Genomic DNA, 21,908 nt, shown 5'->3' on the forward strand with positions numbered 1-21,908 from the left:
GAGATGACAAGTTTAGAGTGTGATACTATCACCACAAATCTGACAAGAATCAAACCAGTACAGAAACATTAATTCCTCTGTTCCTCATTTTAGAGTTATTGCCTAGAAAAGAAAACTAAAAGATGTGAACCAACAGCCATAATTAAGAAAATCTGTTTATTTATTTTAGACAATCTCTCCTCTTACTTAACATATTGACCATGCTTAAGTAAATGTCACATATAGATGTATAGGAAAAGAGGGTAGAAACCTTGTTTTTATATTTAGACAATCTTTAGTCTTTCAGATGGTGAAACAGTAGGCAAACTAAATGTCCAATACTGATGTCAAGTCATGTTAGTTAGATTACTATATCATATCAGTTTTAGTTAAATAATAGGCTGTTGTTGGTTATGTTGTACATCATCCTTTACTATGTTAAGTGTCACCTGCAAGCATGTGTTGTGATTAAAGTCGGTGTTGATGGTGTAGAAAAGGGAAGTGAGTGCACACCTATTAAAGAGCGATAATGACTGAAGCTCCGCCCCCTGACGGCAGGTGCAGCCTCCTGCAGAGGCATTAAATCAGTGGCGCTGATCAGAGCGCTGCTCATTACTGCTGCTCATTACTGCTGCTCATTACCGCCGCTCAGTACCGCCGCTCCCTGCGCCTCTCAGCATGGCTGCGCACTTCTTTATTCTCTAAACACAGGTAAGAGGAACTTCAGCTTTTACGCCTGTCCATCTCAACACTTTACACTGCTTTACACAGCTTTATACATTTACACAGCTCTCGGCTAGAATCAGACTGGTACTGATTTATCAACACTTTAAATTCTGTTGACTGTAAGGCTAAAATCTTATTTACATTAGGAACTCATTTTCTTACTTCAACTTTAAAAAATTTTTTACCTGACTTTTTTTTTTTTTTTTTTTTTTTAATTCTGCTCCATTTTGTCGTTTTGTTCCGTTCGAAAATAGAAATTGCACTAAAGTAGAACTGAAGTGTCATCCGGCAAATGTTTTCTCTGGACTTTATAAAATCCTCAAGATGAGATCTAATCATATCAGATCTAATCATATCATATCAGATCTAATCATATGAGAAGGAAAAGATATCAGTCTCACAGGAGTCATAGCTATGGGACACTTTGATTTGGAAAAAAAATTGCCCCGATTTTTCAGATCAAGATTTTCTGTACCAACCATAATACTACACACATGGACAATATTTTATGTATTATATTTAACCTCAATTTTTTAATCTCAGAGTTTCCCTTTTCTTGCTTCATACAGGCTACGTGGTAATCTTCCTATTTTAACGAAGCCTGTTTGTTCTTCTGTTATATTAGGACTATTTAAGACTCTTTGTGTCTAACCTTTAGCTCCTAGAGATCAAATAGATTCAAAAAATAAACCTGCAACAATGTAGGCTACTGAAGTGTAATGCTTTTGTGTACACAAAGCACAACAGCACAATCATAATAAAACTTTGATTATATATATATATATATATATATATATATATATATATATATATATATATATATATATATATATATATATATATATATATATACAGCACTGTGCAAAAGTCTTAGGCACATGCAAAGAAATGCTGTAGAGCAGAGATGCCTTCAAAAATAATGAAACTAAATGTTTCTACATTAAAAATACTACAAAGAGCAGTAAACAGTAATAAATAAAACAAAGTCAATATTTGGTGTGACGATCCTTCGCTTTAAAAAAAAATAACAGTCTCAGGTACAATTAGTGCAGTTTTATAAGGAAATGAGCTGTAAGTGTTACTGAGCATCTTGCAGAAGCAGCCACAGTTCTTCTGGAGACTTTGACTGTCACACTTGCTTCTTATTTCTGCAGCAAAACCCAGCAGCCTTCATTATGTTTTTTGTCTGAAAAGTGTCTCTTATGTAATATGCTGCTTTCTTTACTGACATACAAACATTTTTCTGTAGCATTTAATTTTGTGCTGGAAAACTAATGTTTGGAAATCTAAAATGTTTTTATACTGAATCAATAATGTAGAATTCATAAAATAAAAATCTATAACAAAGTTTGCACTAAAAAAAATAGGGTGCCTATGACTTTTGCACAGTACTGTGTACATATATATATTCATTGTTCATTTAATTTTGAAGAGCTATCCTGTCTGTCCCATGCCCACTTTTTCTGTGCGACAGCATAAATTGACTTGATAACAAAAAATAAAACACCGTTTCCTGAATATAATATATGTTCATGTTATACATACAGTCAATGCACCTTTAGGCAATTAGCCAGTCATTGTAAAAGTGGTGTAAGAAATTTTGTAACTGGGGTCTACGAGTTCCTGGGAAAGAAGGGGAGGGTGTCACACTGTGGTGCCTACTTGACATTTTTATTTTTTTGCCTGCAGGGTTAGTGATCAGCAGCAAGCAAGATGAGTTGGGCAGCACTATATAGCCAGCTAGGAGGAGTGAACAAACACTCCACTAGTCTGGGAAAGATCTGGCTCTCCGTTCTTTTCATTTTCCGCATCACTATCCTGGTGCTGGCCGCTGAGAGCGTCTGGGGAGATGAGCAATCAGACTTTACTTGTAACACACAGCAGCCAGGTTGCAAAAATGTCTGCTACGATCACTTCTTCCCAGTCTCTCACATCCGTCTCTGGTGCCTACAGCTGATCTTCGTTTCCACCCCGGCTCTAATGGTGGCCATGCATGTGGCATATCGCAAGCGTGGCGTCAAGAAAGAACTCATTGCATGCAAGGGTGACAAAGCAAAGGAGGAAGACCTGGAGGGTCTGAAGAAGAGACGCTTGCCCATTACAGGCCCACTGTGGTGGACCTACACTTGTAGCCTGTTCTTCAGGCTCCTTTTCGAAGCTGGCTTCATGTACGCCCTCTACATGGTCTATGATGGCTTCCAGATGCCACGTCTTGTCAAGTGTGAACAGTGGCCTTGTCCAAATAAAGTTGACTGCTTCATCTCACGACCAACAGAGAAGACAGTTTTCACCATTTTCATGGTGGGATCTTCAGCTTTGTGCATTGTGCTCAATGTCGCAGAGCTGGTCTATTTGATCATTAAGGCATTGATGAGATGCTTATCTAGAGCCAAGAGGAGGCATACGTATAGCCACTCATCAGACATGTCTAAAGATGGGGCTCTGTTAGAGAACAAAAAGAACGAGATGTTGCTTTCATCAGTCTCTGAGTCCAGTAATAGCAAGTCTATGTAAGAGGTCCAGTGTTTTATCGAGCTGAACGTGATTTATTTTTTCTCTTGAATGAACATTACAAACATGAAAAAAAAGGTTATTGCAATTTTACTACTTCAGTAGTACTCCGTTCCCTTCTGCTGAAATAAAAGCACAAGGCACTTGATCATGAATGTTTAAACACATTTAGTACTGGTTAAAGTGTGGCCTTGTTTTTCACATTCCACACTTGTGTTCTCATTTAGGGAGAAATCAATGACATCTAGTGGTTACCAAATACAAATAAAGTTAACCTGCTGCCTTTGTTCTTGAATGTATAGCTTCCTTTTATATTGTTTCATGAGACAGACACATGTCTATACTTTAAGATGTTCTTACCAGTTCAGTCTTTTTGGCAGACAGCATAGCCTTTGTAGACTGTTAGGCAGTGATTTGATGCCTTATTTACAAAGGGTCCGTTATGAGAGCTTTGTCTCTTTTTGCTTGCATTTTAACTTTGAATACAGTGTTTGTTTGTTTTTTATTAATTGTCATGCTTTTTTGATAAACATGAACATGATTAGACATCTAATATTGGCACCCAATTATAGCCTACATGACTTCATGTGCTTTAATCTGGAATGGTGCATTTAATGATTGTGGGTTTTAAGTCTGTATACACATTTATATAAAAATGTCATGATTGTGTGTAATGATTGTGTGTAAATGATTTGGCAATTGTGTACTCTTCGGTAATATGAGAAATTGCATTTCTTTATTGACTTACAAGAGCAAACTTGGCAATAGTTGTATGTTTTGCTGGCCTGTTTACAACTTACCTTAATTAATGAATGTGACTACATATGTTGTAAAATGTCTTTCAAGCTTTTGTGCTCCAGTTCTAACCAGAATCAGATAACAGTGGCTCCCAGTGGACAAGAGGTTCCAATATGGTAAGGTAACTCAACCTTGGTCCTGGAGGATCATTGGTCTGTGGTGTTTTCCCTCCTTTCAAAACACCTGAACTAGCTCATGAGCTACTTATTAAGTCCTTCATTATTTGGATCCAGTGTGTTTGGATTGAGGGACAACCCAAAACTTTAGGGCAGTAGGTCTTTATGACTGTAGAAGAGAGACTGAACAATATGGAATCTTATTCAGAACCTGTACCTCATCCTGTAGTGTCTTGTTGGAGAGTTTTTTTCTACATGCAAGGCATTTGAACATTTTTGCCTACTTTTTGTACACTTATGTAAACACATTTATTACGTTTTATATAAAAACGTTCCGTGTAGTCTAAAATGAATGCAAAAATAAATACTTACATGCTGGACCACATGGGATTTAATGTACTATAGATTTTCTCTGAATTTTGCATGAGATCTTTTGCACAGATTGTGTTTTTTTTTTTTAACTTCTGTTACAGTCGCCAAAACTCCTGACTGGAGCCTCACCGTCGCGGAATGGAAAAAATAAATTCCAGGAGATATTTGTTGAAGGGGAGATAGATAGATAGATAGATAGATAGATAGATAGATAGATTTAACACGTTGATTTATTTAAGTGACATGAGATTAAATCTTCCGAAATTGTTTATAGGGGTCTTTTATCCCTCTGTGTGTGTGTGTGTGTGTGTGTGTGTGTGTGCCCGCGCGCCCCTCTGTCACTCACTTTCACTAGCCTATATATAGAGTATATAGCAGCTGTCTCAGGATTCCCCCTCTCCTGTACATTTCAGTGTTTTTCCTGCTCTAACACATCCACTTTAGCTGAAGAAGAACTGTCATTAGCTGATTAGTTGCAGAAGGTGTGCAGGGAGCAGGGAAAACACACAAACGTGTAGGACAGGGGATCTTCAGGACCAGGGTTGGTGCTGTGGAGAGCTGCACAGGGCGGGGGAGAGAGACACCGGGCCGAACACACACAGCACCTAATGCGCATGGAGCACCAAATGTAAAAAAAGAAAAAAACACCTTCTTTTTAAAACATTTGAGGCCATTCTGATAAATCGCTGTCTCAAATGAGCTTCCTGATTCAGAACACAAATAGTTATTATTTCAATAACACAAATGGTTCTGTGCATTGTAGGTAGACCTGTTTGCCCCAGTAGTATATATTATTTGCTTTAAAACAAGATCCCCCCCGATTCGAACCCAAGCCCCGGAGGTGGCTAAGCCACTAAGCCATCATTGCCCACACCCACAACATTAGCACCATGTGGAGTATAATCTGCGGCCCTGGCAACCCTGCCGCTTTTACATACATTTAACATTTAGATTTACATTTTATGTTTATATTTATATTTATATTTAACATTTACGTTTAATATTTCCATTTTACGTTTATGTGGGGGGTAGTCGTGGCCTAATGGATAGAGAGTCGGACTTGCAACCTGAAGGTCGTGGGTTCGAGTCTCAGGTCTGGCAGGGATTGTAGGTGGGGGGAGTGAATGACCAGCGCTCTCTCCCACCCTCAATACCACGACTGAGGGGAGACCCTCGAGCAAGGCACCGAACCCCAAACTGCTCCCCGGGCGCAGCAGCAAAAAAGGCTGCCCACTGCTCCGGGTGTGGGTGTGTGTGTGTGTGTGTGTCACAAATTCCGAGTATGGGTCACCCTACTTGGCTTCACTTCACTTCATGTCGCCATTTATCATTTCGGTTTATATTTATTTATTTACATTTAACATTTACATTCATGTTTAAAATTAGATTTATTTACATTCAGCCTATTTATAACGTGTGATTTTTTTTTTAAAAACTGTTATTGTACATGCATCACTATTTAACTGTATCAGAAGGGCCTCAAATGTTCAAAAAGTCAGACAGAAAGAGTATTAAACCTTTTACATTTGGCAACCCATAGGCCCGGGATTACCAAGCAAAACCAAAAGCAGCCTATTCAGTAAAAAATATCCCAAAACTAAAATAAAGCTCACACAGCTGTTACGTTCCAACACAATTCCCAAGTGTACTTGTAATATTTCAGATATTATTATTTCTATACATTTTAACAAATCAGATACAGCATGGTTTCCATAAATCCCTGTGGGGAAACATCTCTGGAAATGTATTTACACTGAGGTGACAACTTTAACTGCGCGGAAAACCAGTGGAGGGCGATGTCCTTCAGGTTATGCTGGGAAAGGCACTGAGCAGGATGAGTAGTTACTGTTGCCCGGTATTTTATTTATTTATTTATTTTATTGAATATATAAGGATACTGTAATTCAACTGACGAGTAAAAGTCTATCTTTGCTAACTTTTAACACCTAAAACTGAACCTTAAGAGAGTTGAGGTTCATTCTGCTCGCGAGCGTACAGACGGGTGCGCGCGCGCGCGCGTGTGTGTGTGTGTGCGCGCGCGCGCTGAGGGGGCGTGGTCGCGCGCACCGGGGCTCATGGCTCGCTCCTCCACATGTCCTGGTGCGCAGTGAGAGAGGAGAGAGAGAGAGAGAGAGAGAGAGAGAGAGAGAGAGGCGCGATGGCCTGCAGCAGGAATCAGCAGCGCTTCACCAGTCCCCGACTCCTCACCCGACTTCTCACTAAACACTAGCTGGTTCCGCTCACATCTGGCCTCGAGTCCACGCCTGAAAAAGTGTATGCAAGAATGAACTGACCGACTCATTTCAAAACAGTTTGGTAAGCTGGGTTTGGAATTTGGGGCTGGGGGAGAGGGAGGGCATCTGCTCAGTCTAATGATAGCATCAGTGACTTTCTGCACCTCTGTTTGGCATCTCCAGTCTAAGGTATGCTTAAGCCTAGACACAGTGTCACATTCTGAATAATTTCAATCTGTGGCCTGCAGCTTTTCTTCTTCAGCTGAGTGGAATGACACTGATTATTAACTAGCCCTATAGAAACGTTTTAAATGAGAACTCTTTTTGTTAGGGCCATACAGGAAAGGAACAAAAGGAAATCTAGCACAGTCCATTTTGTCATACCAACTGCTGTCGCATCTATACTGTTAAAAAAGATTTCCTTTCAATTCTTGGTATTACTTACTTATTATTAGTTATTATTATTTGGTATGAAGTTTAATCTACCAAATAGATACCGGTTAATTATTAAATTGGTGCCAAACGATTTTGTGGAGTTCAGAAAGCAAATAAATTAATTTCTTTAAATATTAAATATTACTTAAAATATTAAAAAAAAATTCTGCTAGTTTACAGACCAAATACATTAACAATTAATAACTACTACTACTACTAGTAATAATAATAATAATAATAATAATAACAATAACAACAACATTCTAAGGATTTCCTTAAAATCATGGCAAATACAAGTGGGCTGATTAATTTGCCCACTTAAAGGTTTACTAGATTTTTTTTTTTTAAAGGCCTCCACTCTTTTCAGCTGAAGTTGAAGTTTTCCTACTGCCAACACACCAGATCCAAATGATCGGTTCATTATCAAACCCTTGATAAAGTGCTGGACAGGGGGTACTCAAGGTCAGAGTTGTGAATGTCTGCTTTAGGAAGATTTCTGGGCTGACATTATAAAAGTTCTTCATATGGTTAACATAAAATATTAAAGGAAGACAGAATCATTTAGGGGCCTGTCAAAATACAGTTTATAGTGACATTGGGCAAAAAAACCCATTAAACATACTTTTCAAACCATAAACTATGTTTCTAATCTTCTTACTTATTTTATTTCAGGTGTAATAAATCACAAATCTTAGTTGATGTTTATAGCAGATCATTTTCGTGTGTGAATTTTTTTTTTGCTAACTGAATGTTTTTCCTCATGTGGTCTGTTATGTACTAACAATTTTTATTATAATATTGTTTAACCTAAAACTGAAATTTATAGATGCTGATTCAAATTCAGATAAAGATGATTGTGTGGATGGCGTGTGATAGATATGTATTCATTTTCAGAACAAAATAGTGGTGTTAAATGAGAGTTAGGTATATCATCATCATGAGTTATATCTCAATATTATTGTTTTAAATGTACTTGGCTCGATTATTGCATATAACTCTGGGAGGAGGGTACCTCATGGCTCTCCGCAGCAGTGTCCACTCAATGCGCACACATGTTTTCGAACATTATAGTGTCGATCTCAGCACATACCTGCTGAACAGTGAAGCGAAAAAAGGTGAGAGAAAAGCACACTGTGTGTATGTGTGATGATATAATATCTATATGGGTGTGTGTGTCAATGAAGTGAGAGAAAAAGTACACAAGAAAGAGAGAGAGATAGAGAGTGCATACTAGACTCATAAAAGGCTTGAAAAGTTGAAAAGACATTAAGAGTTAAGGACAGCAACATTGTCTAGTATCTCTGTTCTTTCGGACTTGTTCATCTTTGTTTGTTTGTCTAAACAGCAACTGCTTGAACAGAACCACATTTTATGCAGAAATGTGAAATGCTATGTGAATTAGTGTGGAATGATTATGTGAGTCCAATTTGCTGAAATTATTCAGTGTATTTTAGTTGTATTAGCATAATCAGTTCAGTTTAACCAGGCAGCTGTTGTTCAATATATCCTGTTCATAGTTCATGTTCATGTGTGTTTAGCCCATGTAAATTTTAACACAAGATCATCTTCCTTTCTCCCATTTCCTCACCCTTTCCCTCTCTTCTTGGGCATGTTCACTCCAGACTGTATTTTCTCTTTAGGTTAGAAATCGTGAAGCATGGGTGACTGGAGCTTTCTTGGGCGACTGTTGGAGAATGCACAAGAACACTCTACGGTGATCGGCAAAGTCTGGCTGACTGTCCTCTTCATCTTTAGGATCCTGGTGTTGGGAACAGCAGCAGAGGAAGTCTGGGGCGATGAACAGTCGGACTTTACCTGTAACACGCAGCAGCCTGGTTGTGAAAACGTTTGTTATGACGAGGCCTTTCCCATTTCACACATCCGTTACTGGGTGCTGCAGATCATCTTTGTGTCCACACCAACGCTCATTTACCTGGGTCACATACTGCACATCATCCGTATGGAGGATAAGCGCAAAGAGAAGGAGGAGGAGCTGCAAAAGGCACAGAGACACCAGGAGGAGAAGGAACTGCTGTTTAGAAATGGGGAGGGTGGCAGTGGAGGTGGGAAAAAGGAGAAACCATCAATCAGAGATGAGCATGGCAAAATCCGCATCAGGGGTGCCTTGTTGCGCACATACGTGTTCAACATTATTTTCAAGACCCTGTTTGAGGTGGGTTTCATTTTAGGTCAATATTTTCTTTATGGTTTCCAGCTCAGGCCACTATATAAGTGTGCACGGTGGCCCTGCCCCAACACTGTGGACTGCTTCCTGTCCAGACCCACAGAGAAGACCATCTTCATCATGTTCATGCTTGTGGTGGCTTGTGTATCTCTTGTGCTGAATTTATTAGAGATTTATCACCTTGGATGGAAAAAAATCAAACAGGGTGTAACCAGTGGATACATCCCTGAGCATGAGTCGCTAGCCCATACTGACACGGTGGAGACAGGAGCCCTGCCTGCTGCCTCCAGAACTGACCCTGCAACCCTTAGCTATCCTCCCAAATACACCAAGTTGGCAGCAGGTAGCGCAGCCTTCCTGCAGCCTGGGTCAGTTCCCGTAACAGCGGAGTTCAAGATTGATCCTCTGCATGAGGAGCCAAACTCTTTCTACATCAGCAGCAACAATCACAGGCTGGCTGCTGAGCAGAACTGGGCCAATCTGGCCACTGAACAGCAAACTCTGGAAAAGAAGGCCATTGCTCCCTCTACTTCCTCCTCCTCTGCCTCGTCCTGTGATAACGAGCAGCGCCCGAGAGACGCTGCTCCCATTACCAGCATTCCCAACTCAAGTAGTGGCATTTTGAGTAGTGGGAAGTGTGAGCCAGAGGAGAGTCACGTCACCACTACGGTGGAGATGCACGAGCCACCTAGTGTGTTTACTGACCTCCGATGCATGAGCAGAGCAAGCAAAACAAGCAGTGTAAGAGCAAGGCACAATGATCTGGCTGTCTAGTAACCTTCATTGCATAGCTCCAATTTTAATATATACACATTAGGAAATGCAAAAAATAATGTGGAAATATAAACGAGAGTCAGGTTGCTGGATGTTATCTAGGGGGATTAAAAAACATAAAACACTGACAGCTGTGTAATCAGTGGGTTGTGGTGTTGACATATTGCACTTGAATGGAGTCTGATGTTACGTGGCAGTTCAGTGATATGATAAATGAGAGCTTATTCAGTTCACATGTTAGGTGTTTAAAGATATTTCACAATATTGAACATCGACCACATTAATAGGAACACATGTACACCTGCTCATTAATGCAATTATCCAATCATCCACTCATGTGGCAGCAGAGTAAAAGCTTCAGTTAGTGTTCAAATCAGAATGGGGAAAAGATGTTATCTCAGTGACTTTGACTGTGGCATGATTGCCAATGTCAGACAGCCTGGTTTGAATATTTCAGAAATGGCTGATCTCCTGGGATTTTCATGTGCAAGAGTCTTGAGAGGTTACATAGAATGGTGTGAAAAACAAAAAACATCCAGTGAGCGGTAGTTCTGCAGGTAGAAATGCCTTGTTGATGAGAGAGGTCAGAGGAGAATGTGAGGCAGAAGACCACATCGTGTTCCCTCCTGTCAGCCAAGAACAGGTATCTGAGGCTACAGTGGGCACAGGTTCACCAAAACCAGACAGCTGAAGATTGAAAAATGTCGGTGAGCCTGCACCAACTGTACTCTCAGATACCTGTTTTTTTTTCCACACCATTCTGTGTAAACTCTAAAGACTGTTGCACATAAACAGTCTCTGCTGTTGTAGCCTATCTGCCTCAAGTTTTGGCATGTTGAGTGTTCTGAGATGCTTTTCTGCTCACTACGGTTGTCAAGAGTGGTTATTTGAGTTACTGTAGCCTTCCTGTCAGCAGAAAGAAGTTTTAAACAGTTTCTCCTCTGACCACTCTCAGCAACAAGGCATTTCTGCCTGCATAACTGCCGGACACTGGGTGTTTTTTGTTTTTCACACCATTCTCTATAAACTCTACAGACTGTTGTGTTGAAAATGCCAGGAGATCAGCAGTTTCTGAAATATTCAAACCAGCCTGTCTGGCACCAACAACCATGCCATTGTCAAAGTCAGTGAAATAACCGTTTTTCCCAATTTTTTGTTTGATGTGTGTTTTGTTTGAGTATTAACTGAAGCTCTTAACATGTATCTGCATGCACTGCTGCTATATGATTGGCTGTGAGTGTATATCTGTGCATTTTAACATCTGAGCATGTAGCTTAGGAGCAAAATCCTGGAAATACTGTCACCTTAGTGTATTATACAGCTTTAACTTTATATATATATATATATATATATATATATATATATATATATATATATATATATATATAATTCAATTACCAGAGATCCAAAAGCGTAGTATTGTTAAGATTAATCAATAAACAAACAGTCATATTTAGTAGTGATCCTACCACTGCAGTGCTTAAATAACATATTTCATATAAAAGAGTTGTTTTTTAAACTGCAATATCCAATTGCTGATTGTCAATAATACAAATTGCCTTTTTCTTTTGTTTCAATCTTTCAGTTTTGATTCAATAAAATCCAGTACTGGTGCACATTTTCAGTAAATGAAAGACACTAAATATCTATCTGTGATTGACCGTAACACAGTGTAATTACTATTCAGCAATCACCTTTATTACTTGCGTGTGTATAATTACACATATTATCAATTATAGATATGCTAACAGGGACTGACATACTAGAACTACATTTCACTGATTCTGATTGTTAATACTAACATATTATTCAGTCCTGGATTATTGATGAAAATACGTTTTACGTTGAAATTTAAATTGAGATCACAATATTTTCAGAGTGAAAAAACAGGAACAGGACAAGCATTTAATTTTAAAATAGCAGTCCAGTAACAATGTAGCTTTCTGTTTTGAAACTTGTTAAGCCCTCTTTTATTATAGCAAATCTGCTCATAATCTCATAAAGAATGACCCTGAAGCCAGCATCTGCCTCTGCATTTGACTCACACAATTAAGATGGGAACATTTTGTGAACAGTGAGAAAAAAAAAAAAAAAAAACATATCAGTTAAATGTAGTTTTCTGTCTGAAGGAGAACACGGTTTTCTTGCACAGTTTAACTGATCTATGAATTCTAAGCTACACTTCTAGATTAGTTTGGAGAAGTTTAACATATCTTTCAGTTTGTCATCAGATACATATTACAGTTTTAATACATTTAATGTAGAATGTAATGTGAATACAATGGTACATGTGCCATTTTAAATTTCTTTTGAGTTTATTCATGACAAAATGCTGTTTTTAAAGGAATTGGTTGATAAGAAAAACAAAAAAAAATTCTTTCTCGTTTCATATTTTTATTTTAGACTTTCTTGTAATCATTTTGTGATTGGAAAAAATATGTATTTGCTTTGAGTGCATCTAAGATGCTACAAGTCTTGGGTTACTTTTGCGGTCCTACTCATTAGTGACTACTGCAGCTGTTTTAAGCAGGGGAATGCTCAGTGCTTTGTTATAAACTTGACAAAGATGGGTCATCCTTATGAATCACACAACACCTAAACACTTAAAGGATCCAATCTCTAACTCTAACTTTACTATGTTTAGAACATACACTAAAATTAATACACACAAACTTGACTTACAAGTCAAAGTATTCAAATATGGATTTACTCCTAAGCCTGATCAGACTTTTGCTTGTGACAGCACTAAAAGCATTTTACTTTTATTAAAATACAGTATTTACAGATGTATGTAATTTATTTTCCCTATTTTAATGTACAAAGCACTGTGTTGCTTTTTTTGGTCCTTAAAGTTTACATTTTAGTAAATAGATGAAGATTTGCACATATGAGTAAACCATGCTGTTCAGTGAAAAAGGATCCTTAAAGGAAAATGTCTTAATAATATTGTGTTGAAGACAGTATTTCTCAAATAAAATGACATCAAATGTGATATAAAAAGAACTTGTAGGTTACAGGTATAGATTTACCATGTTTTAAGACTGTTAGCCTGAAAGGCACACAGAAAAGATAGATATGTACTACAATAAGAATTTTACATGGGTTACCACCAATTTCCATTTAGATCAATAAGAAATGTACTTAGCTGCAGCATTTTACTTTAACATTTATCTTGTGAATGATTGAATTATTTCATTCTGACCAGTCAGGGAAATTAACCCCGTACATACACTCAGAATAGCAGCCTGTTTAAATGCTGTCTTAAGAGAAGTGCCTTGTGATATACTTTCTGTAAAACATGTTGATGTAAATGTTCATTTACCTCAATTGTTTACAAAACTCTTACTAAATAAACTTTTTGTACAATAAAAATTGATGCTTGACATGATTTCTTTTAAGTAGCTAAGTGATCATGTTAGAGCTTTGAAGAGCAGATTCAACAGAACGACACTGTCAAAGAGAGATAGAACATATCAGCTAACATTTCAGTGCATACAGAGTGAGAGATGAACCAAGACAGAGGAGTTCAAAAGCACTAAGTGCAGGCAGTCACACAGTTGGATGCAGTAAGCATATAGTAAGAATATCTTTAAAGATATTCATTGTTTTTTCACCCCCGTAATTCCCCCCAATTCCTTTATTTGCGCTACATGACACCAGAAGCCATAATCATGAAAACAAATACATCCTTCCAAAGAACAGACACTCGTCAACCTGTGATTGTTAGACTTACCTCTCCATGAAATCAAATTCCACAAGGTGATGTGAGGGTTAAGGTCATGATAGTGAATTGGAAAGGAGGCAAATATGACCCATCACTATCACACTCTTTGCTCTTCACACTCTGCCAGCAAACAATTCAAGTGAAATCAAGCAGCAGTAGTTTTAGCCTCATACAATCTGACAAACAGGAATTTAAGGCTGACAAAATCTTACTCTGTGCATTACTGAGTCTCTCTGCTAATTTGTCTCGCTTTGCATTCATAGTACTTAGAGTAGTTTGTTGAATTGCCTTTTTTGCGGTAAATATTCTGGATTGTGGATTATGTAGTCTACTCTAAACATCTCACACTTGTTTCTCAAGCCCCAGACTTTTGCTATGAGAGAAGACTTGCTTAATACAACATTAACAGCTATCTATAAAGCAGTCATTGAATAGAGATCAATATGGCAAGACGAGAGATTAATAATGCAAATTGGCTTGCCTGGGCTCCAACATGGACGAAGTGATGCAACAACTCTGTTCCTCATTACATGACAGCCTGGAACTTAAATGAACTTAATTGGGATTTTTACCATTTTAGGCTGTCTGACATTTGAGGTATATTTTTATTAGCTTTGTACATCTTGACCCTGATTGCTGCCTATTGTTCTTGGCAAAATTGGTCAAGCCATGAGATAAAGCCCAATCTCTGTTCATATTAGATGACACACCAGTGGATGCTCCTGCTGTCACCCACTGCCCGACCTGTACACTTCTTTGTGCCACTCGTCATACCACCATGTCCTTCATAGTTATCTGCTCACCCACGTATAAAATCATACAAGGACTCCCATAGCTTTAAAACCATAACCCAACAGATGCTTGGACAAGCAGAGAAATAGTAAGCTGTTATTGTAAATAGATGATACAAGAACATTAAAAGGTGTTCAGCAAAAATAAAGCAACTTGTCCCACTACTTGAAGACCTGGAGGACATCCAAGAGATTGTCCAGCAGGGGTTTATTAGGCCCACCATCTCTCTTATATAAGCTAGGTTTTTTCTTTGTAGGAAGAAAGAATATAAGTATTTAGACCTTTTGCCTAATGCCTTCTGTAAATTGTCACTAGAAAAAAAACCCTATGATGTAGGGAATTGTGAATATGTGTAGAAATACAGTACTGTGCAAAAGTGTAAGACACCTTGTATTTTTTAGTACAAATTTTGTTATAGATGTTTATTTCATGACTTGTACATTATTGAGTTACTACAAAAACATTTTATATTTTCAAACATTACTTTTCCAACAAAAAGTTACAGAAAAATGTTTGCATGTCAGTAAAGAAAGCAACACATTACAAAACAGAACACTACTAATGTTTTTTTTTTTTTAAAACAAAGGGCTGTCACACCAAATATCCTCTTTCTTTAGATTATTACTGTTTACTGCTCTTTATAGTATTAATGTAGATGTCTAATTTCATTCTTTCTGAAGGCATGGACATGTGCCTAAGACTTTTGCACAGTGCTGTATATGATTATATTATTTACCTCTTGTGTTTTACTTCTAGTGTTACACTGACCCTTTACATTTTAATATAAGTACTAGCCTCTCTCTCCCATGTTTCATATGTCTATTTCTGTGTCTAGACACCTAGGATAGAACAAGAGCCTGCAGTTATTTTAGGACTGATGGATTAAGACAACAATGTCCATAGTAAACAGTAGTGAATTTTGGCTCTCCTGAATGTAGCTCTTCATATTTTGATTGCTGACTATTTATCAATATGAATAAGAAACACAAAAAGAAAACTGGAAAACCAAGGAAAAGAGGAAAGAGACTTCTGAAAAAACAAGTCATTCAGGAAGAGAACAGTGAAGCAGAGTTATCAAGGTCGGGTGGGGGATGAGGACCTGATGATGATAAGTAGCGGGTGTTGTATTCAGTGGCTGCAGTGTGTCATGCGATGGCCTGTCTGTTAGTGATAGCTATGAAGAGAAGTGTCTATGTGAGGCTGTGTAGCTCCAGCCCTAAGAGTTAAACACATAGAAAGTTATTTATAGCTTTTAATCACCAAGCAAATTCAATCCGGCCCCTCATGTGTTTATTCCAGTGAAGTTTTTCAATTTATTAAACCCATTATCTGTACTGGTCCAAGAAGTTTGTCAATTAGTTTGATAATTAGTTGCTATATACACTGTTTAATATTAACCTTCCTTTACTAAAGATTGTAGGAAACTTGAAAGAGAATTACTGAAATAATACCTAATGCCTCGTACCCAGTGCTCATGGGATAGGCTCCAGATCCACCATGACCTTGAACAGGAAACTAGCAGTTAGTGAAGATGAATGAATGAATGAATGGTAGAAAACATAGATTCAAACCTAGACCTATCTATGAACAACTACTAAAGGCAATATCAGTGAGAGAAAGCGTTTGAGTAAAATGCATGTTTACCACCAGGACGCTAATAGGTTTGGTGGATTATGTAAGGCTTGAATATAGTTATAAAACTATACAGGAACAGCACTCAGGGATAAAGTTATGTCATTTTTTTTGTTGCTGCTGCTCTATGATTAATTTAAAATCTATTCACCCAGTTTGTGTTCAGATCTGTGATGTAATTAGTAAGTCTGTGCAGTGTTATTCAAAGAGATTGCTCCCACTACCATGCTTTATATCCTACATTTTACTTAAGTAGCAATGGATAATAATTTTTGTGTTATGTGTTCCAGTGTTATATGATATTACATGTTGAAGCGGTGCATATCGCCACAAAGAAACTACCAAAAGTGTGTTGTAACAAAAAATGTGAGAAATGCAGTTGTCATCCATTCTGGTCCCCCTCTGTTCTGTGCAGCTGAACTCTCTTTTGGTCCCTGAACACACACAGGCACTGCATCTACCCCTCCCTCCCTCACGTTCTCTGTTGTTTTATAATTAAATGATGACATTAGTTCATATCATGTGATTCTGAAAGGATTCATCAGACATTAGCAGGCCTAATCGCCACCTATAGTCTGCCCTTGTCTCTGCCATGGCTTGATCCCAGTTGACCCTGCTGAGAGCAGCACTTTCTTTATGTGCCATGAAAGGTTTGGGGATTGAGCCGAAACAAAAAACCCACGAGGGTGAAAAAATGTTTTTACGCCCACCCGCCCTCTTGCTAACCTGGCTGTGTGCTCGTTTTAGCTTTAGATCAATAGAACAAGTTATTGAAGTCTGGCCAACTTTAACACAGAGAAAAAGAAAGCAAAAAAGCTGTCTCTTCAAAAAGACATATAAGACTTGCAAAAGTATTTCTAAAACAGTGTACTACAGTACCAACACAATCAATCATCTTATACTGTCTCCACAGTGAAGACAAAACCTGCAGTCTGACACTGTGGGTCTCTCACAGATGGGAAGGACAGCAGCCACTCCAGACCCGCAATGCACATATATGATAGGTAGTTATTATAGGACAGACAAGCAGGAACAAATGTTAATGAATTTAATATCACTATTCCATCCCAGTCCCACCCCTGGTGTCCACGTACACACCCAGTAAAGAGCTCCCCCCTGTGGACAACCTTCCCCATAGAGGTACATAGCCTCATTAGTTTGCAGTCTGTTTTATTGGTTTGGCTCTCTACCAATTGAACAAAAAATTAAACAGGGTAAGTGCAGGATATCAGTAGCTCAGCCTTAAAATCCCACATCAATGTCTCAAATGCCCACAACAGCCTTTCTAAGGTCAAAAATGTGAGCATGTACTATACTTACGAAAGACAAGGCCGGCACAGAAATTTGTTAGACAATCTGACACCCAGCACTTTAACTTCACTGTTAGTTTCTTCTTAAATTCAATTATGGAGTAAAACACAACAGAAATTGCCACTGTCCAAATACTTACAAGCTGCAGTGCATATTAATGAACCTTGAAGTTTCCCTTTTGATGATGCACTTGGACATGTGCCCATTCTGTGTAGTGCTGTGAATGTGCTGGAGCTGTGTGATGGTATCTCACACTTGCACTCTGTTTTCACATGGACCAGAATCCAGCTACTTCTCAGGGTTACCATTAGCAGTCCAGATGTCAGATGTTACAGTCCCAGATTAAACTGTTTTGGAATAAAGAAAGTCTGGACTACAGGCTGGGAAGAGACCAAATCAGCAGTCAAGATGTAGAGTTAATAAAGAATTGAGTTTTCATTTGGTGAATGGTGTGATGAAAGGGTTTCTATAGATTGCAAATGTAAAGCAAGGTACCTGAAAAGTACAAAAAATTTTTTTTTTTGCTGGAAGAATTCACTATGTCCACATTATCTTTTTAGTGAACTCAGTACACAGAAAAAAGCCTCAAAGGTCACTCAAACACACCACATCAAGGTCACATGCCAGCACAAGCATTTCCACACCTCCTGCTCCTTCTTCACACACTCTTCAGCATTCCATGACCATCTATAAATAACACAGGCAACACATAACACCACATAGGTAACCAAAAAGGTTGCGCTAACACCGTACATTGACTACAATATAAGCATTACTGACAGGTTTCAAGATTACTGAACTTAGTGATATTGTAATTGAACCTTTTGAACCAACATGCACATATCATGCCTAATGATGATTTATTCAGGTCAGAAATCACAGTAGTAGTACAATGACAAACGAGTAATCAATTATTGTTATAGCACTATAAATTATTATGCATCTAAATATCAGTAAAGACTGAAATGTAATACTTTCAGACGACCTGGTAGTTATCACCACATATATGCACAGTCCTGATACTGTTCGTCTGAGATAATCAAATGTCAATTCTCTGTCTCTAACATATTTTTCAGTTACACTGTATGTTAAAAAATAAATAAATAAAAAGTGTTGTTAAGCCAGGTGCCAAATGAGGCACATCTCTAGATCAGCATTTCAGTTTTAAACAAGATGATCATCTCAGGTTTTGTGTACAACTTTCCAGCAGAAATGACTTAAAATTTGTACTTGTAAAAGTTCCACCTCATTGGATCATATGGCTAAATATCAAATGGCGTGCACTACACGTGCAGTAGGTTACATAGAGCGTGCAAGGCAAGGCAGTCATGTTGTTTCTGGCAGTGGCTTAGCCAGGAATTAATTTCAGGGGGATGTGGACATAAAATAAAATCACTGCTTGGCCTGTACAATTATACTGATAACTGCGATGCACTCATGTGTATACCAGACAGAAGTAAGAGCAGTAATTGCATTATTATTATTATTATTATTTAATCATTTGCAGCACAAGCTACTGTCAGCCACTCTTCCCATAGATAATCTGTATAATATTTTCACTATAAATTAAACTAAGTAAACCTCCAGTACCTCATCAGATATCCCTGAGGTGGTCTGGGGATGGATAAATACAGAATCGTATTGATGACCCTGTTAACCTTTTACAAACATCAGCATAAGGCAAGGCAAATTTAGCTTATTTGTATAGCACATTTCATACACCAAGGTCATTCAGAATGCTTTACATTAAAAAAAAAAATAAAAAGATAAGAAGATTTAATAAAGAAAAGAAAAAAGTAGAAAAAATTCAAATGAATCAACATAAGATTAAATGACAGTAAAAGTAGATTACTAAAATGCAGTAAAATGCATGTCTTGTAGGTAAAGAATATAGAAACGTTTTTAACCTAGGTGGAAAAATGGCTACAATTGGGGCACATCTGAGATCTTCTGGGAGTTGGTTCCAGTTATGTGTAGCATAAAAGCTAAATGCTGCTTCACTGTGTTTAGTTTTGATTCTAGGCTCTGCTAGTTGCCTTGTACCCACGGATCTATGAGAGCTAACAGGTTTATTTTCTTCAAGCATTTGAGTAATGTTAAAAAATATTCTGGGCCTAAACCATTCAATGATTTATAGACTAAATGCAGCACTTTAAAATCTATTCTGTAGTAGTTATTGTAAAGATTTTAGAGCTGGAGTGATGTGCTCTTTTCTCTTTGTCCCAGTTAAAACTCTTGCAGCACTATTTTAAATGAGTTGTAGCTGTGGGAAGTCTACTTGAAAGACTGTTACAGTATTCTACTTTGCTGGAGATAAAAGCATGGATTAGTTTCTCTAGTCTTGTTGGGACACTAAATCTTTGATTCTGGCTTTTAAGATGATTCAGTTCAATTCAAGTTTATTTGTATAGCACTTTTAACAACGGACACACAAAGCAGCTTCACAGAAATAAATGGATTCAAAAAATATCTTGTAAATATGAGAATTTATCCCTTATGAGCAAGCCAGAGGCGATGGTGGCAAGGAAAAACTCCCTGAGACAATATGAGGAAGAAACCTTGAGAGGAACCAGGCTCAAAAGGGAACCCATCCTCATCTGGGTGCAATGGACAGTGCAATTATAAATAAATCCCTTCTATTATTGTGTACTATATGGACAAATAGTGCAAATGTGCAACCAGTAAATTCATCACAGTTTTCGCAAGAAGTCCGGTTGGTTAAAATCTATCCATTGTCCACTGATGGAGTCCTGAGTACGAAGGTCCTCGTGGCAATTGCAGTCCCAAGCCATTACAGTGTAGCTCCCCATATGTGATCCCCAAGCCATCTCCACAGCCCCCGGGTGGCACCATCTCCAGCAATCCACACGGTTCTTCAGGCCGTCCAATCCAGTGCTGCATTTGACTTACCTCATAAATGGTAATTCGCAGGTTGGACTGATGTCATTTTTGACCGTGGCACATTTGACATACAAAGTGTTTAAAAAAAAAAATAATGCCTCCATGTTTGTAAGCAACAAGCTAGCCAGTTAATGAGTGATATATACTTTCCTCCTCAAACAGCAATCTGTATAGTCAGTGTTGTAGATTCAACAAGCAAATAAGCGTGTATGTACAACTTATTTAAAGGTATGTTCTGATGGTGTGCACAGCCATGTTGATTTAACCTCGCTCCCTAAACTGGGAAGGAGCTCATAGTTGAGAAGATTACACCAAGTTGACGAGTAGGAATTTCAAGTTGAGGGGGTGTTTTCTTTGGCTTTTCCTGGTTGGGAATTACAAGTTGCGATCTCGAGTCGAATGCAGCATTACTGTTACAGGAAACGTGGTTATGTATTCACTCAATGACAGTCTTAATACATAAGCGTCTGCAACTCAGCTCTAGTTTGTTTAGCGGAGGTAGATGGACAGGGAATTTTGTCCATTTTTATTGCTAAACTACTAGTGCAGCATGTCAGGCTAATGAAGAATGACCAGATGACGTGTACACAATTTAAATGTGGCTTGCCTTAATGTGACTCCCAAGAATATTTCAAAACACAAATCCATCTTTGATATTTCAATTATTAATATGTTAACCAAATAAAGGAAACAATAGAGGTGATTGTGAGGTAATCTCACAACCCCATTTGTAAATCAAATCTTCTTAAGATGTGATGTTTGAGCATCATCAGGGCAGGTAGAAGTGGCTGCATTTACACTTGTGCTCATAAGTTTACATTCCCTGGCGGAATTTATGGTTTCTTGACAATTTTTCAGAGAATATGAATGATAACACAAAAACTTTTCTTTCACTCATGGTTAGTGTTTGGCTGAAGCCATTTATTATCAATCAACTGTGTTTACTCTTTTTAAATCATAATGACCACAGAAACTACCCAAATGACCCTGATCAAAAGTTTACATACCCCAGTTCTTAATATCGTGTATTGCCCCCTTTAACATCAATGACAGCTTGAAGTCTTTTGTGGTAGTTGTGGATGAGGCTCTTTGTCTTTGCTGATGGTAAAGCTGCCCATTCTTCTTGGCAAAAAGCCTCCAGTTCCTGTAAATTCTTGGGATGTCTTGCATGAACTGCACATTTGAGATCTCCCCAGAGTGGCTCAATGATGGGTGCAAATTTTCCTCCAGTATTTTTTGATAACATACTGCATTCATCTTGCCATCAATTTTGACCAAATTTCCTGTGCCTTTGTAGCTCACACATCCCCAAAACATCAGCGATCCACCTCCGTGTTTCATAGTAGGAATGGTGTACCTTTCATCATAGGCCTTGTTGACTCCTTTCCAAATGTAGCGTTTATGGTTGTGGCCAAAAA

The 21,908-nt window shown here is 38.1% G+C and overlaps 2 protein-coding genes across 3 annotated transcripts; both read left to right on the forward strand.

The window, feature by feature from the left end:
• Nucleotides 1–560: 560 nt before the first annotated feature.
• On the forward strand, nt 561–4,510 carry gjb8 (gap junction protein beta 8). Its single transcript, XM_026947418.3, has 2 exons — nt 561–690; nt 2,395–4,510. The coding sequence occupies exon 2, from the start codon at nt 2,419–2,421 to the stop codon at nt 3,217–3,219; it is 801 nt and encodes a 266-aa protein (XP_026803219.1). The 5' UTR covers nt 561–690; nt 2,395–2,418; the 3' UTR covers nt 3,220–4,510.
• Nucleotides 4,511–5,542: 1,032 nt separating this feature from the next.
• gja3 (gap junction protein, alpha 3) lies at nt 5,543–13,640 on the forward strand. Of its 2 annotated transcripts, none has more exons than XM_026913251.3 (2): nt 5,543–6,818; nt 8,794–13,640. In XM_026913251.3, the coding sequence occupies exon 2, from the start codon at nt 8,829–8,831 to the stop codon at nt 10,128–10,130; it is 1,302 nt and encodes a 433-aa protein (XP_026769052.3). In that variant the 5' UTR covers nt 5,543–6,818; nt 8,794–8,828; the 3' UTR covers nt 10,131–13,640. The 2 variants fall into 2 exon arrangements, with proteins under 2 accessions (XP_026769052.3, XP_026769053.3); XM_026913252.3 differs by having other exon boundaries at nt 8,812–13,640.
• The last annotated feature ends 8,268 nt before the right edge of the window (nt 13,641–21,908 follow it).

This window comes from Pangasianodon hypophthalmus, chromosome 5, assembly GCF_027358585.1.
Source record: "Pangasianodon hypophthalmus isolate fPanHyp1 chromosome 5, fPanHyp1.pri, whole genome shotgun sequence".
NCBI classification, from domain to species: Eukaryota; Metazoa; Chordata; class Actinopteri; order Siluriformes; family Pangasiidae; genus Pangasianodon; species Pangasianodon hypophthalmus.